The sequence below is a fragment of the Polypterus senegalus genome, chromosome 4 (genome assembly GCF_016835505.1).
Source record: "Polypterus senegalus isolate Bchr_013 chromosome 4, ASM1683550v1, whole genome shotgun sequence".
NCBI lineage: Eukaryota > Metazoa > Chordata > Cladistia > Polypteriformes > Polypteridae > Polypterus > Polypterus senegalus.
This window is the reverse complement of record NC_053157.1, coordinates 30,107,281-30,126,620: the sequence shown is the minus strand read 5'-3', so window position 1 is coordinate 30,126,620 and position 19,340 is coordinate 30,107,281. Positions and strand designations below refer to the sequence as shown.

The 19,340-nt window shown below is 39.4% G+C and overlaps 2 protein-coding genes across 2 annotated transcripts in view; both read right to left on the bottom strand.

Annotated features, from left to right (window-relative positions):
- Nucleotides 1–74: 74 nt before the first annotated feature.
- Nucleotides 75–11,495, bottom strand: elac1 (elaC ribonuclease Z 1). Its single transcript, XM_039750405.1, has 3 exons — nt 11,292–11,495; nt 9,133–9,609; nt 75–997 (listed from the first exon to the last, which is right to left on the bottom strand). The coding sequence occupies exons 1-3, from the start codon at nt 11,446–11,448 to the stop codon at nt 513–515; spliced, it is 1,119 nt and encodes a 372-aa protein (XP_039606339.1). The 5' UTR covers nt 11,449–11,495; the 3' UTR covers nt 75–512.
- A 2,850-nt stretch (nt 11,496–14,345) lies between these two features.
- me2 (malic enzyme 2, NAD(+)-dependent, mitochondrial) overlaps nt 14,346–19,340 on the bottom strand; it is a 74,510-nt gene continuing 69,515 nt past the window's right edge. The window contains exon 17 of the mRNA XM_039750403.1: nt 14,346–14,385. The gene's annotated coding sequence lies outside the window, so the exon portion shown is untranslated. The remainder of the gene's footprint in view (nt 14,386–19,340) is intronic.

The following is a 19,340-nucleotide window of genomic DNA, read 5'->3' as shown; positions in this document are numbered from 1 at the left end:
GTTTTGGGGTGGAGTATTCTTTTAAGATCAAACTTGTAAAATTTCATATATAATACTTGAACAAATACACAGAAGGATAATGTTTTTTGTGATGTTTACTTTAATTTTCCAACTAAACCAAACACTATTTACAGTGTGCATTTCGTAAAGACAATAAGTTAAAATTGAAGATCATATACCAAAACAGAATATATACATGAGTTTTCAATTGAAGACATTAACTAAAACCTTAAACTAATATTTAAAAGAGTGGATAGGTCACTGCGTAAACTAGTACTTGATTTGTAAAGTTTGCGAACTAGTAACATTTTCCAGCTTGAAGATAATACATAAAAACTTCCACCTGTGAAAGAAAGTTAAATTACAAGAGACAAGTTTTCAATAAACTCATATTTCCTGGATGCATGCAGAGTATAAGCTATACTTGTTATTCCTCCTGAGGTATAAAAAGGCACTACTGAGGAATTGCAAACAATTTTCTGAAAGTCAAAGTACTTTAAAAAAGTTTAAGTTTAAAGGGTAGAACTATGATTTTTTTTAATAGGAACACTTATTGACAAGAAATCCTCAGCTATTATAACTTCATTACCTTTAAATACACCTGCAGCTTGCAATTTCATCTCCATGATGTTATTTTCATCTTCGCCCTTCAACAGAGAGGAAGGCTTATACCTCTGACTAAAATGATTAAGGACCAGTTGTTTTGCTTGACATGAGTTTGCAAAGTCTGCTGCCATGCTTGGTGTACTATGACCATGTTCAAGGGCCTTGTCTTTCTGTGTGTCATTAAGTGTAGCCTCATGCACAAGCACATCTGCTTCCCAACAAAGTCTTTGAGCGGCATCATCAATAGGACCACTGCAGTCACCTAATATACACAGTTTTCGTCCAGGGATAGAGGTCTGGACAACATCTGCTGAGTGGACAGTGACACCATTTTCAAGTACAATAGATTCTCCATTCTTTAGTTTGCCATATGCCGGTCCTGGTCTTACTCCTTTATGCAGATAAACACAACATAAATAAGTAAAATAAATGAACAAAATAATCATCAATTCAAGAATACCTTTATCTGCTTTTTCTACACAAAAGCAGGAATCAAAATAATATGTAGTCTACCTATTTTGCTTCAAAAGTTGATATTATACTATAAGGACTCTGCAATCAAAGCTTACTATTAAAGAAGTCTAAAGCAAAAGGTAAAAGGTAGCTGGATGTATAAACTTTAAACTTAAAAAAAAAAACAGGAACATAAAGAAAAAAGCAGTTAAAATAAATTAAAATACTTTCTCTTCAGAATTTTTCTTTTTATATATTGACAGCTCAGGAAGTGAATTATTCTCTTTCATTTTTCAGGCATTAATGTTCCACTGCTTCCAGCAAGATTTCTTAATGACTGGAAGCACAACATGCCACTGGAAGAACAATGCCCAAAAAGTCACCTAAGTCCAAATGAGTGATGTGACATGGCATACTATTAGGCTGCTACAGAAGAAGAACAGAAACACACAGGTTCTGATCTCCCTGAAATTGCAGTTGCAGAAGCAAACTGGCCAGCATACTCCACAAACCCAGCAAGCTCCTGCCCTAATCAACAGCAAAGCCACTAGTGAAGACGGCTTGCATTTACCGGACAAAACAAGTACAAGGTTTTATCTGCTGGTCCAAAACCCCAATACAAACACCAGCTGGCTATGAGATGCCACCAGAGCACCATGTGAAAGAATCTACAGGGAATAAGGTGATAATTAAGCTGGGGATTGGATATGAAATAAATGAAAGAAATGATGGAGGGTTGGAATTATACTAAGTAGGAAAAAAAATACACTTTATTTAGAGAAAACAGGCTGAAGAATTAAATGGTGGGAAGTGGCCGTTTACTAGGCACTATATAAATAAAATGTATTAATAATAATAATAATAATATTACAGATGCAAGAAATCATGTTTAACAAATATGATTAAATTATATGAGATAGTAACAAAAGTATTTGTTCAAGCAGCTCATACAATGAATTCTGTTTATCTCAATTTTAGAATTTGTTTTCATACAGTACTATACAAGATGATAGGGATCAAACTAAAAGCACGACGACTCCTGATGGCACGAGTTATAATGTGAAAAATGATGGAAAAAAATTCCCACACTTTCTCAGTCGGTAGGACATCAGAGCCAAGTATTTACACCGAGTTCAGAAGCTGCACCATGATAACAAAAACATCATCGGACCTAATTTGGTGGATCTAGATAAGGTGCTGCTATCATGGCTTGGTTTACTGATGCAGTTTGTCAAAGCCCTGTCAAAAGATGGAGCCTGTTTTAAGTATTTGTGCTCAGTTTCCTGATTCATCTGAGGCTAAACTGAAGGAGGGATTTTTTTTCTGGATACAATTTTAGAAAACTGATTTCCGATACAAAATTTGATAGTGCCCCCACGACCCTGGTCTTGATTAAGCGGGTTAGAAATTGAAGTGACAATTTGTTGAACTACCTGGAATTAGAGACTTGAGTATCTTTAAAAGAAGCAATTTCTAAGCTTTTAGGTTACAGTGAAAAATTTAAGGAATTGGGTTCCATCATGAGTCTCAAAGTTCACTTTTTGGATTTACATTGGGATGCTGACCACAATACACTTTTCCAGTTATCTTCTGCCCCAATGTCTGTGTTCTTTTGCCTATTTTAACCGTTTCTTTTTGTTTGCCAGTTTCATATATGCCTATATTTTTAAAACTTTGCCCCTAAAGCCAGCATCCCAGAATCGTCTTTTCACTGTTTTCACAGAGGTCTCTTCCTGGTGATCCCTGTTAGGGCTCGTTTATACTTCATGCTCAGAACGCATACGCGCATGCATCATGGCTGCCACACGTTTCCAGCATTCATTTGACGCATCCTCTGAACTGGTCCTCAGAAATTAACGTGACACGTGCGCGAGTTGCAGTACCAGCAAAAAGTCGGGCACACAGTGTGATAAAAGATGGAACGTGACGTCAGTGTCTCTGTTTACACGTGACAGAAAGCCGCTATGCGGATCCTACGGGATTGATGTGTGCGCTTCGATGTTTGATGAATGGTTCGATGTGGTGAAGCAAAATGCCGACATATAAATGCATCTGTGGTGCTTTTATATTTAAGCATCGCAAATTCCCCATCATAATGACACAATACATTTTAAAAGTCTCACATACCATCTTTTGTGCCGTCTATGTTTTTTTGCAACTTCACAACAGCAACATAATGTACAGCGCTGTATTTCAGCCACAGAGAAAAAAAAATTAAGGACATGGTGAAAACGTGCATTTTGTGATTAAAGTGGAAATTTCGGCTTTAATCTCAAAATATCCACTTTAACCTCAAAGTTTACTTTATTATTAAAGCAGACGGTCGTAAACGTCATCCCAGTTTTTAATCGCTACGAGCTTCTTGGACTTCCTCCTGAGCTGACAGCATCGGCAAGCAGCAATAGAGCATCACACAGAACACATTAAATGTATGATATTCCAACTCTCTGCAAATTTAGAATCTTTAGATTTATACTTGATATCACTTTCATGATGAAATGCATTAAAGTATGTATATTACAGATAAATCGTTAATTTCATTTAAATAATGAATACTGTTAATAATTACACACATGGGGGTGACACGGTGGCAGAGCGGATAATGCTTACAATATAATACAAATCAATAGTGACCAATATTGTGCAACAGCACATAATGTGGGGGAAAAGAAAGAATATAAACACTCCACTAAAAGCATGTTGCATAATCCACAAGCCAGTCTCCCAGTCAAATATTGAAAATGCACAAAACACGTTTTTTTTTGTTAAAATATTGTTAAATGGATACTGCGGGAAAAAATTGGAGCACATCATAAACTGGAAAACTAAAGCCACATGGAACTGACTTTTTAAATTTAATATCCACTTCTCCCCATCATTTGTTCGTCAAGAGTTCTGTCTGCTACAAAGTGTATGGGGTAATCCATCCATCCATTTTCTAACCCGCTGAATCCGAATACAGGGTCACGGGTGTATGGGCTAAGTAACATATAAAAAATAATATCACTTCTGAGTACAGTTTTCCTTTAAGGTTTTTATATGACATGTCAAATCCACCAAGTTGTGAACAATCTCCTAGTATACAATTTGGAAAATCCATTCATCCTCTTCCGCTTATCTGAGGTCAGGTCGCGGGGGCAGCAGCTTGAGCAGGGATGCCCAGACTTCCCTCTCTCTGGCCTCTTCTTCTAGCTCTTCCAGAGGAATCCCGAGGCGTTCCCAGGCCAGCCGGGAGACATAGTCCCTCCAGCGTGTCCTGGGTCTTCCCCTTCCCCAGGGCCTCCTCCCGGTTGGACGTGCCCGGAACACCTAGCCAGGGAGGTGTCCAGGAGGCATCCTGATCAGATGCCTGAGCCACCTCATCGGACTCCTCTTGGAAAATCCTATCATTTAGTATAGGTATTAGTAAATAGTATTATTTTAGCTTCTAATTGACATCTCATCAGCCACATCCTAGTATAAGGCAGATAATCTCTTTAAACCATGGTAAATGTTTGGGTGATTTCCATTCTCTTTTCTTTTTGTCCTCTGCGTTAAGCAATCATTCAGAGCTTCCTGACTAGAAACTCACAGAGCACATTATTTTTCTCAGATCCTAAAAAGGTCTCAGATATCACTGCATTTCAAATGACTTTTCCAATACTTCCATTGAACAGACCCTACTAATTTCCTAGTCCAGTAAATCTGACCTGCAGTCCATAACACTGCAGAACCCTCCTGGAAAGTTCCATAAGCAGAGTAGTCAAAACAGTAATACAGTATTATATATACAGTATATCTTCTATACTAATAAAAGGCAAAGCCCTCACTGACTGACTGAATCACTCACTCACTCACTCATCACTAATTCTCCAGCTTCCCGTGTAGGTAGAAGGCTGAAATCTGGCAGGCTCATTCCTTACAGCTTACTTACAAAAGTTGGGCAGGTTTCATTTCGAAATTCTACGCGTAACGGTCACAACTGGAACCTACTTACGTACATATATATGGCCATAGCCTGCAGCTCGGTCGCCATGTGAGGCGGAGTTGCGTCCCTCATCGTCACGCCTCACACGTGGTTGAGTACCTGCCCATATAAGGCCGCCCGTCAGCAGCAATCCAATAGACACGCTGCCGCTAAATATTCGCGGGTGAAGGACTGTGCTTATGCAAACGAAGATGAGATGGTCAGGGATAGAATAGTGTTTGGCACAAACTCAGCAAAAGTGCGAGAGAAACTTTTAAGTCCCGGGTCTGAGCTAACATTAAATGAAGCCGTGGACATTGCAAGATCGCACGAGATAGCACAAGCTCAGCTGAGAACCTTCGATGCATGTACTCTGGGTGGCTCACGTGAACAGTACACAGACAACAAGCAAGAGCTCCAAAAAGCACTGAACAAAAAACGCATTACACAATTGAGACGGCAGCAATAAAATATGAAGCGACTGACGCATACACGCATATTCATAAGTTCACCTACTGCGGAAACAAGCCCCACACAGTGGAAGAAGTCAATGTCCAGCTAAAGGAAGACAGTGTAAAAAATGTGGTAAATTGAACCATTTCGCTAAAATTTGCAGGACCGGGAAATGTAAACCCATGCATGCAGTGTGTGATGTCTCAGATAAAGAGGAAGACAAGCTGTTTATTGATGCAGTAGGAAAGGAACAACCCTCTGACGCTGAACAAGCCTTTGTAGACATATCAATAGGAAAGCAAGGTGTAAAGCATAAGTTTAAATTACGTTCATAGACACGCTGCCACTAAATATTCGCAGGCAAATCCACAACTTAATACTGGGAATACCTGTTAAACATCTTAGATTCACGAGTACCGATTTGGGTAGTGATAACTTCGATGAATGAAACCTGATATCTTTACAATGGTTGACAACGAAGATGAGATGGTCAGGGATATTACGTTTTTTTAAAATGTTTCCTTTTCTTTTTCATAACTACTTTAACACAGTACTTCTCCGCTGCGAAGCGCAGGTATTTTACTAGTGTATGTATGTATATATATATATATATATATATATATACTAATAAAAGGCAAAGCCCTCACTCACTCACTCACTCACTGACTCACTGACTCATCACTAATTCTCCAACTTCCCGTAGGTAGAAGGCTGAAATTTGGCAGGCTTATTCCTTACAGCTTACTTACAAAAGTTGGGCAGGTTTCATTTCAAATTCTACGCGTAAGGGTCATAACTGGAACCTATTTTTCCATATAATGTAATGGAGTTGAGTTGGAGATGGCCGTGGGGCGGAGTTTCGTGTGACATCATCACGCCTCCTACGTAAGTACGTAGAGAACAAGGAAGAACTCCAAACAGCGATGAGCACAAAACGCCATTTCACAATTGAGAAGGCAGAAAAACATTATGAAGCAAATGATGCATACAAGCATATTCATAAGTACAGCTACTGCGGAAACAAAGCACGGCGTGAACCGTAAGTTTATATTAAATTAAGTTCATAGACAGGCTGCCACTAGCGTTTGTAATTTAGTGCCTGCCCATATAAGGCCGTCCATCAGCGGCAATCCAATACAAACACTGCCGGTAAATATTCACGGTGAAGGACTGTGCTTATGCAGAGGAAGATGAGATGGTCAGGGTGGTGTTTGGCACAAACTCATTGAAACTGCGAGAGAAACTTTTAAGTGCGGGTCTTAGCTGACATTACGAGATGGCACCAGCACAGCTGGGAACCTTCGATGCAAGAACACCAAGCGGCTCACGTGAACTGGCGCAGTGCACAGACAAAAGCAACAGTTCCAAAGAGTGCTGAACAAAACCGAATTACACAATTGAGAAGGCAGCAAAAAAATATGAAGCGCCTGATACATAGAATCATATTCATAAGTGCAGCTACTGCGGAAACAAAGCACACGGTGGAAAAAGTGAATGTCCCGCTAAAGGAAGACAGTGTAAAAAAAAACCGTGCATGCAGTTTGTCACATCTCAGATAAAGAGGAAGACGAGCTGTTTATTGATGCAGTAAGAAACTAATCGATGAATGAAACCTCTTATCTTTACAACGATTGACAAACACGGAATGTAACTTGAACACAACACATCGTACAAATACGACCTGATTGAAACAAATAATGATAATCAAATCCTTGATGACAGCAACATTCAATAACACTCACAAAACAATTACTGTATATTGACAATCATGTTACGTTATTTTTAAAATGTTCCCTTTTCATAACTTCTACTTCTCCACTCGATACGCGGGTATATATATAAATGTATATATATACCCGATCTACAGTACATACTCGCATAGACAAGCCACACGCTGTGGCTAATTGTAGAGTCTTAAGCCTCTAATGCCGACATTCGAGGTTCGATTCCGAGAGGGGATGCACTGAGTATGTCCACGCGCTACCCGATTCATTTTACCTTCGCATCTCCTTGGTTTGGGACGTATGAAAAATATTAGGTTAACGAGAATCATGTTACGTTATTTTTAAAATGTTTCCCTTTATTAGCACAAGCACAGCTGAGAAGCTTCGATGCATGTACTCCATAACGCTTTAAAAAAATAACGCATTTAATCACACTTTCAATTCCAAGCAAGCGGAACTTTTGTCAATGCATGATTTCCTGGTACATCCATTACACTGATGCACACATCACAGCTACAAAAATGTTAGAGTCGGAATAAAGCGCGTTCCTACGACTGATCATTTCGACTACCCGAGAAGCCTTGATAAAAGCATGGTTTTGTGCACACTGAAAAGCAAGCAAAATTAGATGCATTACAGAAAGCGGACTTTGTGGCTCTTACTGGGGATCATTGGACTTCCGTGACCGTTAGTAATTCTAAATACATCTAATTACAAAATGTTCAATGATCACACTGTTTTAGCCTAATGTACAAAATAATTTTGGCTAATGTTACTCAGAGTTTAAAGATTAAGTTGGTCAAATTACCTTTTATGTTTCTGACTTATTTTTTAAGAAGAAAACTGCACTTTATGTTGAAATTTTGGTTATTATTATTTAAAGACAATACTATTCTGAAAATGTACTTAAAGTACTTAAACTACCACTTTATTTTTAAGTCTGCCCAATTTTAACCAGGGATGATATTTTTGTTTCTGTTTTGAATTCAAATGCAGTTTAAAGGCTTTTTTTTTTCAGAAATTAAAACAGCTTCAGTTTACAATATTCATGTCCATGTCTATTATTTGATTCTGTCGCCCACTAAAACACTTTTAAATTAAAAAAAACATTTGCGATTTGGGGCAAATTTACGTGCGATTACATACGATTAATCAAGATTAATTCTTACACAGCCTCTAATTAATTGGATTAATTTTTTAATCGAGTCCCCCCTAATATATATATATGTGGATATATATATGTAGATTTGTATATATATGTGTATATACAGTATATATGTAGATATGTATATGTTGTATATACAGTATGTATATATGTGTGTGTGTATATATACAGTATGTGTATATATGTATATGTATATATGTATGTGTGTATATGTATATATATAACTGTATATATATGTGTATAGATGTGTATATACATATACATATATATATATATATGCCAGCAACACTAATGACAATGACATGTCAATCATGTTACGTTATTATTAAAATGTTTCCTTTTCTTTTTACTTCTCGCTGCCAATCGAGGTATTTTGATATATATATATATATATATATATATATATATATATATATATATATATACACACAGATATATATAAATATATATATATAAATAGATAGATATGACAACAACACTCATATCAATAACAAAACAATTACATTAACAATCATCTTACGTTATTTTTAAAATGTTTGCTTTTCTTTTTCATAACTTCTTTAACACACTACTTCTCCGCTGCGAAGCGCGGGTATTCTGCTATATATATATATAGGCCTCAAAAAGATCTTATCTTTCAGTTATTTGTAACTTTTTAAACTTCCCAATTAATATTCATTTATAGGTATACTCATTTCATTCACAAAAATAATAGTAAAAAATGCTATTTCTGATAAACAATGAACATTTTTACATAACCTAAAAAAAAAAAAAAACACAATTACCGAGCTCCTTTAATTTTTCAACATTTAACCTCCCAGGTCGTTCTCTTTCTTGGACTGTAAAACCGAAAGAAGGTATCCGATGATAAAGTCGAAATGCTTTAACAACAAACTGCTCATTTTCCAGCAGGGTGTAGCACTTCTCTTCGGGGTCAAGATAAATTGTCCTTCCTTCCTGCTCTTGTGGGTACAGTTCGCCATCACATTCTGTCTTGACTGAATCAATCATGCCTTCTGTTGGACTCTGATCTGCTGTTGGAACAAATTCATGGACTATATACGGAAATAGCAATTGAGAATTAGATAGTTCCAAACTGACACGGAGAAATTTCCTCAATCCCGCTGGTCCATAGATATGCACAGGCTGTTGTTCTTTGCCAGCTGTGGTACTACAGTTGAGGCTTAATGTGCACAAAAGCCCAGGCAAACCAAACATGTGGTCTCCATGTAGATGAGTAATGAAAATCTTTGTTATTCTACCTAAAACAACACACAAAAAAAAACAATTTATTTTCTCCTACAACATAAGGGTTTGTTTGAAAAGTAGGTAAATATGCAGTTGTAACCACATCAAATTTACACAAAGGTGTTTACTGTTGCCTGGCGCTTGCTTCACCCACCTGCATAACAACAGAGTATTCAAGAGTACAAAAGAAATGAACAAGCCTGATAAAACACAAGCAGGGATAAGTGCATATTCTAAATTTTTTGTCTCCTCATGCATTCCTGTGTTGCCGAAGAATTGAATATATTGTATGTAGAGTCTCATTGTGCCCAATGGCAATACAGGGTTTTTTGAGAGTAACAACGGACAGGCAATTTAATGGGAAAAGAAAGAAACTAAGATGAGCACAGTGTTCTTCACATTACGAAAAAGGTTGAGCAGCATTAAAGAAAGTCCAGACAAGAATGACCAGGCTGATTCTGGGACTGAAAGCTATGAGCAGAGACTGAACCATTTCAGTTAAAGCATAAGGAGATTAAAAGGTGATATGATCAAAGTGTTAATTATGAAAAGAGTTAGTACACCAAATCCTGCCTCTTGCTTTAAAATGAGTTCAACAAGATCACGGGAACATACATATACATACATATATACAGTACAATGCAGGAGTAAGCAACGCAGGTCTTTTGGACCTCTCAAACAGAAAAGAAAAGAGACTTGTCTCCGTGATGGCTTGTGTTTTGGGGAAGAAAAAGAAGGGAGGGCAGGGGGCCAAGATTGTGGCTGTACTTTCTGTCTTGGTTCCATCAGGCAGTCAGTGGCTGTCAGGAAAAAGGAGCGAACTAGCGATTCTTTGTAAATGTGCAACTGTGCTGGGAAGTTGTCACAGTAGCATCTAATGTATTATGCCTTGACATTTCTAGTTGTATAATGTGACATCCCAACAAAATCAGCAACTGCAGTTGACAATTTGGACATCACCTCCGACAGCTTTAGGGCAAGGACACTGATTCATGTGTGCCAGCCTGTGTGTGATCCACCTACCATCTATGGTTACTCTCAGCCCTAGCCCTATACATCAACACGTGTCTCAGAAGGAATCAGATCATTAAACCCTTCTGGCAATGTCATCTTTCAAAAGGTTGCACGTTCACATATACGAATTAATGACAGATGCACAGATTCAAGAATTACTGCTTTGTGAACACTGGTGACAACACATTATTCACACTACACGTATGTAATACATGCAGGCCGGTTGTACATTTCATTTCCTATTTATTCCCTATCTACTTTGCGCAGAGCAAAGCAGGATCGGAACCTAAAGCGGGTGGTCTTTTCGTCATTTGGGCATTTCATATTTGACTAGCTTAAAATTCTCGATTAACTCGTATTGTGGCGGATTTAAACTCCGTCAAACCAAAACTGCTCTAAACATTCGTGGTTTTTAATTCGATTTTTAGCATGACCGCACGACGTCTTTATTGACCTTTCGAAACATTAGTCAACTACTCCCAAACTTTATCATCAGCAGCCTAAACTTTGATAAGCCACGTCACCCAAGGAGGCGCTTTCCATCTTATGTCTGATGACTTGTCAGTTTGGATCTGCAAATCTGATACATATCTGTCATTCTGAACTCCTCTTGGCTTGAAAACGCTGAATACGCAAACTCTATTCGCCACTTCAATGCTATTATTTAAATCATGTAGCTCACCTGCTTTCAAATGGCTTCTCATCAGCTGTGTCTGCGTTCCCTCTCCACAGTCAAAAAGCCAACAGTCGCCCTCCGTGCGGAGCACCAAAGCAGAGGCGCTCCTGTATGGAGACGGGTAAGCTGCCCCAGTCCCTAGGAAAACTAACTCCATGGACATTGGATATAAAACAGTTGAAGCACGAGGAGCACGATACAGCGTGAAAAACTCACCGTCAGGATGTGCAGGATACAAACAACCTGATTGGACGAAAAGGCGACAGAAGGGGAGGGTTGCAAAAGATTGACCAATCGAGTGGAGGCAGAGGCGTACTCAACATAGACATATATAGGTAGACGCCGCATTCACAGTGTTGTCCAGTCGACACGATACGTCAGCGCGTCCGCCACATTGCGAGTGGCAAAAGTGCCATGTAAACTAATACAGGTTGACGTGGAAACCGGGTTTTCTGATGAAAAAACAATAACTTTTGAAACATTATCGTTTACATACAACAGATTTAGGCGAATTATTTAAATGCAATTATTTATATGCATTTATACACTAATAATGGCAATTATTAAATAATAATAATTATTATTATTAAATAATTCCTCCCATCTAGACTGTCCTGTTCTTACGCAACACAGTACTTAAGTATTGGTTAATGCCCAAGTCACCTCACGTATAGCTTACTGTAATGCTACTCTATCTGGCATGCCACAAAAACATATCCATTGCTTACAACTTCTTGCTGCCAGGATAATAACCTGCTGTTCTAAATCCACTGAACATATTACACCTATTCTGTCTCAACTTCACTGGCTCCCTGTTAACTATAGTGTACAATACTAAATACCGCTCTTAACATTTAAAGCTCCCCCCCACCTCACTGATCCCCTACAGACTGACACTCGTCTCGCTCACTCAGATCCTCTACTTTCTGTACCACACATCAAACTCTGTGCTATGGGAGCTCAAGCGTCTCTCCTAGTGCTCCTCAACTCGGGAATTCTCTTCCCTCTCATATACATCAGCTCGACTCAATAACACATTTTAAAACTGCCCTCAAAACCTTTTCAAACTGGCATACCAATTATGAATTTTCCACTGTTACTGGCAGTTATCTTTGTTTGTTTGCTAATTATTGCTTTTTGATGAATCATTCTCTTATTTTAATTTTACTAATGTGGTTTAATTTTATTGTAAGGTGGCCTTGATTGCTAAGATTATAAAACAGGATTTTCTAATGGCCAAATATAACCAAAACAGTTGTTCAGCCTTACCCATGAAATGTAATCCCCCGGGATCTGGTGTGGAGAGTACAGCAGTTTGCACAATCCCAAGCAGCACATGCGTGAGGCATCTTTATCCATTGCTTCACTTCACAGCAGTGCCACTCGCAATATGGCGGCGACGTTGACGTACAATGCTGCTGGTCATGCGGCGTCTGGTAATTCTACGTCTATGGTACTCAAGGGACAGATGGCGCTTGTATTGGTCAAAATGTTGTCTGACAGGTTTATTGGCAAGTTATCATGTTTGTCTTGCTCAATCGTTTAGCTCACAATAGCCACCAAGCATTGTTTTAATGAATGGCTGTATGTTTTTGCGTTAATAATTTGCAGTCCATACTTACCTTTTTAATCATCCACAAAATCTCCTTCTTTCTCAATTTTCCATGGCAAGTCGCTGTTGCAGCAACAAGCTGTGCTTAAAACCCAGTCTCCAGGTTTTCTTAGGTAACATCCATACACTTTCCGAGGTACAGTTCCTCCACCATGACCTGGGCCATGCTTTGTATAACTCACGTTGGTGTCGTCCAAAGGGTATCCTTTCTACATATCCGAACCCCCTCAACCGCCTTCACTTCATATGGAGAAGTAGTGCTTCTACTCTGAGCTTACGGAAGTGTCCGAGAAAACGAACCCAAGCAACGCAGCACAGAAATCTCATTTTAGTCTCCTGTACTCCCTTAGACTTGCAAGTAAGTGATTACACAGAACTCGTGGCAGTGGGGGACGACGGACATATCGATTGACTTGTTATTACAACAACATTTCAGGTCAGAAATAATGGAACAGTGATGAAGCATCAGGCCGCTATATTGTTAATATTACGTACATTTAGACATTATCTGAAGTGAGTGCAGACACTACTTTAAAAAATTCTGTTCATTTTCAAATTCCATTTCCAAACCCAATGGTACACCGAACACTGGTAGTTGACCTTTTAGTTTTAAAATCCAGAGCCGTCTTACCCCGGCAAAGTAGAGTGCTGTGGCACCTGTTCTGATAGCAAAACAGAAACACAGATAGGCATCAGTAACATCGTAGGCCCCCGGCCAGTGCCCATACGTTAAGAAGGCCCAGTTAAGATTAGCAACTTTTTTTTCTTGTGAGTTAAATACGTGCAGGACATGTAAGAAAAAAATAAACCTTTCAATAGCTTTGAACAGAACAGCAAATTTCAATAATATGCTAGACCGATGAATTCAAAATGGCCAATTTAATATGCGAGGTGAGGCAGAGGGACAGCACTGCTGCCTTGTAAGAAGGAGACCAGGGTTCATGTCCCAGGTCCATCCTGTGTGGAGTTTGCATGGTCTTTCTGTGTCCTCCCACCATCCAAAGAAATGCACGCTGGTTGAATTGGTGATGCTAAATTGGCCCTAGTGTGTGGGTGTGTATGTGTTTGCCCTGCGATTGCCTTGCACCCTGTGTTAGCTGGGAATGGGAAGAAATACTGAGATTAATAAACAACAACAACACCAACATTTATTTATATAGCACATTTTCATACAAACAGTAGCTCAAAGTGCTTTACAAAATGAAGAATAGAAAAATAGAACACACAATAAAAAATAAAAATAAGTCAACATTAATTAACAGAATAAGTAAGGTTCCGATGGCCAAGGTGGACAGAAAGAAACAAAGAAAAAAATAAAATAAAATCTGCAGGGTTCCAGACCAAGAGACCGCCCAGTCCCCTCTGGGCAATCTACCTAACATAAATCAAACAGTCCTCTTTGTATTTAGGGTTCTCATGGAAGGACTTGATGATGATGGTCACGTAGACTTCTGGCTTTTATTCCATCAATGTTGGTGCATCATGATGCTTTGAGTAGGTGGTGGTGGCGGCAGAAACCGGAAAAAGAAACAGAAGAGAGAGTTGGGGTCAGTATGGATTTTAGAGCCATTATGAATAGTTATTATGAATTATAAATTATAATTATTATAATTAGAATTATAAAGGATCACCCCCCCCCTCCAAACAATATTTATAAACTCAATGAGGTGTAAGTGTCCACCATTTCCATTACAGACCATGGTTACTGGCTTCCACCTGCGATCAATGGTAATCCGTGTGATTAGTGAAGCCGTTCCTGGAGCATTCATTCCCTTGTTTGGTAGTGCAACTGACAGCAAACAACTGACTATGAGTGGCAAGCCACTTTCAAAAGATCTCAGGGCTAGAGTTGTGGACAGACATGAGGCAGTAGATGGATACAAAAAAATTTCAAAGGCTTAATCAATCCCAAGGAGCCTAGTACAGACCATAATAAAGAAGTGGCAAGTGTTTGGTACTACTAAGACCCTCCCTGGATCTGGCTGTACCTCCAAACTGGATGGAAAAGCAAGGAGGAAACTGGTAAGAGAGGCTACCAAGAGGCCAATGGCCACTTTGAAGGAGTTACAGGATTTTATGGTAATTAATGGTGTGCATGTGACAACAATTTCACAAGAGCTCCACAATTGTGGCTTGTTCGGGTGGGTCGCAAAGAAAAAGCCACTTCTCAAGAAAGGCTACATTAAGGATTGTTTGAGCTTTGCCAGAATACATCTTGAAGGTTCTGATGCCAAGTGGAAAAAGGTCATCTGGTCAGATGAGACCAAAATCAAACTATATGGCCTCAATACCAAATGGCACACCAATGCAGCTCACCATCCACAACACACCATACCCTACAGTAAAGCATGGAGGTGGCAGCATCCTGTTGTGGGGGTGTTTCTCTGCCACAGGGCCTGGGGCTCTCGTTAGGGTAGAAGGAAAAATGGATGGGGCAAAATACCATCAAATGCTCAAGGAAAACCTGCTACCCTCTGCCAGAAAGCTGAAGATGGGCAGAATGTTCACCTTTCAGCATGACAATGACCCAAAGCACACAACAAAATTGACCTCACAGTGGCTGAAGGAGAATAAAGTGAATGTCCTTGTGTGGCCCAGTCAGAGCCCAGACCTAAATCCCATTGAAAATCTGTGGAAAGGTTTGAAGATAGCAGTCCACCAACGCTCACCATCCAATCTGACCGACCTTGAACCGTTCTGTAAAGAAGAGTTGGCAAATATTGTATAATCTAGATGTGCAAAGCTGATAGAGAAGTATCCCTAAAGACTCAAGGTTGTCATTACAGAGAAAGGCAGGTCAACAAAATGACATTGACATTGGGGGGGGCGAACCTTTATTAATCTCAGTATGTCTTGTTTTTGATTTATCATTTTTATGAACTGTAGCTGTAATATCTTTCACTTGGATGTTATAGATTGCATTGAGTAAGTAAAGCTGGGAATAAATACTTTTTGTGTGTGTATTCATTTAAGGCTGTAAACCAAAAAAAAGGGAATATTTCAAAGGGGGGGTTCTTTTCTATACCCACTGCATGTTGTGAAAAATAATAAGATTCCATCTGTAATTTGTTATTAAAACATTTATAACAGTGCTCAGAATTGACTTCTTAAACATTTTTTCTATCATATGAGCAACATACAGTAATTATTCATCTGGTAAAATACGGCTTGTTTGCAGCTGAGGAGTTAGACCAATTGGCCCTGCAGTGTTCTCTATACCCTGGGTGTGTGCTCATGTCCAACCTGAACTTTCCAGTTTAGCCATGGGGCCTGAAGGTCATTATCTGTGTTAAAATGTGGACCATTGGTTGTTGTTTTTATCATTTTATTTGTTTCTATGTTTATTTCTGCCACTCAAAATTTATTGTATTATTTTGGAAAAGAATTGCATGGTGTGGTCTGCATCATCGTGCACGAGCGTGTTGAACATCTGTTGTAACGGCTAGTGAGGATCATCAAGGATGTAAAGATATGCAATCATGACAAGAAGGCACGTGTTTAATTGTACATGTGCCAAGGGGAAAATTTGATCCACAAAGTTTAGAGTCTGAGGGATGCCCCATATTATTGCAGCAATACTGGGTGTAAGGCAAGAAGCAACCTGCCTGGCATGTATGTGAGTTGTAGGAGGTGACAAAAGCACACATTTTGCAATCACGGGACAGTAACTGAACACGGGTGATAGGTGCACATTTTCATTTTGATCAGATTAAAGTTTAGTAAACTTGGTATAGATGTTTTCATAAAGGCAGAGTGGTAGTGCAGAGCTGGTGCGCCGTTAGGATTTGAAGATTGAGATTTTTGTGTGCGGTTTTACTCAAGATTACCCAGTGTCAAAGACCGAGGAGACAGCAATAAGGGTTGGGGTTTCCGGCCCCGTATATTGTACACAGCAAAAAAACACCGGTCAAAATTATAAACAAACAGTTCATAATGCGCGACGCCGACTCCTGGCGTCGCGGCCATTTTATTGGGGTGGAGCCGGAAGTGGAGGAATGCTGGGAAGGACCGCAAGGGAGGATGGGAAGGATGACGTCAGGGCAAGATGGCGGAGGAAGGGCGGAAGTACCGCACTGCGGTCAATCCAAGCCTATGGTGCAGGAAGGTCTTTCTTTCTACGAGGAAGCAGAGGGAGAAAGTTAATACCCCGCCATTCCCTGGCGGCGAATGGTTTCCCAGGTGCTATCGAATCAATCCGCGGCCTCCTACTCGCGCGTGCGTGACACCAGATAAGGGCAGGTTGTGTGGCATGGGGCTACCCCTTTGAAGCTGCACAATCGTCGATCGAGTATATAAATTCCAAGGTTTTCACCCTTTTGCACCGTTATCAGGGGCTCATGCACAAGTGCACATCTTTAATGTTATGAGGAGCTCTTGACTTGGTTTTGCACTTCTCTTAAAGTTTTGTTGCTTCTTTTCCTCGGTGACACAGAAGATTGGGTGGTTTTTAATTCAGACCTGACACTTGCCAGTCCCAACTTTAACCTTGGGAACATAAAGTATTCAAAAACATTGTGATTTTTAGTCATCACGTCAATTTAAGCATCCTTATTTATTTTTTTGAAGTAATTTGTAAATCCTGTATGTCATGCTCTAAACATTTCACTCTGGTCCAGTCGTCTCTCCTTCTCTCCCTCCACTGGTGTCTCCTCTCCTTGCATAACTTATTTAGAAATAATTCATTTTTGCTCCAGTAATCCGAATTACCAATTCCCACAACTTAAAATACTTTGCAGCGTGTACCCCACGCCTTATTAGTGTTTTTCTCTTTATATCCACTTTGCCACATTTCTTTGTTTGGTTTGCTTGACACCTTTTTGCACACTTGCCACTTTCTCTCTTCATTTCTTTCTGTTGACCCCTGCTTTATTGGACCACTCTTCACCCAGCATGAATTGTTCTCTCTCGTCACCTCAGCACCCAGTTTATTTTTTGGTTCTTGAAAGATAACCACTTTTAGCAATTAGTGTTCATTTTTTATGTTACGTTGAACTATCCTCATCCCAGTTTAATCAGGCTTCACCCAAGAACTGTTCTGTGTCGGCTCAGTCAACTAGGGGTCATTCTTATATTATAGTGGATTCAGAAGGTATTAAGGCCCCTTCGCTTTCTGCAAACTTTATTGTGTTATAAATGAATAAAGAGTGGGACTTCTCTCAGCCATCCAAGAACAGTTTGGTGGCGAGCATGATGGGGCACCGAGGAGGATAAAGCAAAAGTGATAACTGAGTGGCTTGGGGAACAAAACATTGAAATGTTGGGTCCATGGCCAGGAAACTTCCCAGACCTTAAACTTGTGGTCAATCCTCAAGAGGCGGGTGGACAAACTAAAACCCACAAATTCTGATTATGCAAGAATGGCCTGCCATCAGTCAGGATTTGGCCCAGAAGTTGAATTGCAGAGGTCTTGAAAAAGAAAGAAGGGCCAACACTGCAAATATTGACTCTTTGCATAAACTTAATGGATCTGTCAATAAAAGCCTTTGAAACAAAGCTGGTCCGGTCATGGAGGACCACCGTGGCTGCAGGTTTTCATTCTGACCCTTTTTTTAAATGAGTGCCCTGTTTGTGCTGCTAATTAACTTCTTGTGAATTCATTTTAATTAAATTCCTTTTTTCAGATTTGTTCCCCTGAATTTCTTCATCGTTATTCTGAGTTGCTTCATTTCTTTCCTTAAATGGCACCCAAACAGAAATGAAACGTGAAGTGAGGAAGCCAACAGAAGACCAACTAAGTCAGGGCCTCAAACTCCAACTAATTTCACTCCAACCAGCTGCTTAATGAGGTGCCAGTTCTTGTTGTTAATTAAACCCGTTCTTTAATTCCATGGCTTTGTTGCTGCTCTTGTGGTGCATTAGCAGACATTTCCGAAATTGTTGATTTTCTCTTTCTAAGAGCCCTGGTCAAATGTTTTGTGGACCTGAGCAGATCGACATTCCTGAGACCTTCATCTTTTTTTTTTTCTTTATTTTCAGATATTATATGATGGACACCAGTTGTTTTGGCTCATTTTGTATCTCATTATTGTTTAGCTGCTAAATAAGAAAAAAGAAACAATTAAGGGGTCTGAGTCTTCAAGAGCAAGTCAATTAACTCTTTCAGGGCTGATGTTGACTTTTGTCAAAATTCATGGTAGAGGACAGTAATGGGGTGTTAACTGTGACAAAACTCACCCTTATGTTTTAGTTTGACTATCTTTGGTTGAAGGAAAGCTATGTAGCTTTGTTGATTTGACCTTGATTTCCTATGCACGCATGAGTAGTGAAAAGCAAACCACCTGTAAAATGGTACTGACATCTGGTGAGAGACTAAAACAAATTTGTAAAGCAAAATACTCCATGGACATTTTACGATTATCTCTGAATCAGACTCTGGCTTTTCGGACTCTGAGTTTGATGCAAGTGTTCTGGAGTATGGATATCGAAAACGAAAGTGAGGGACC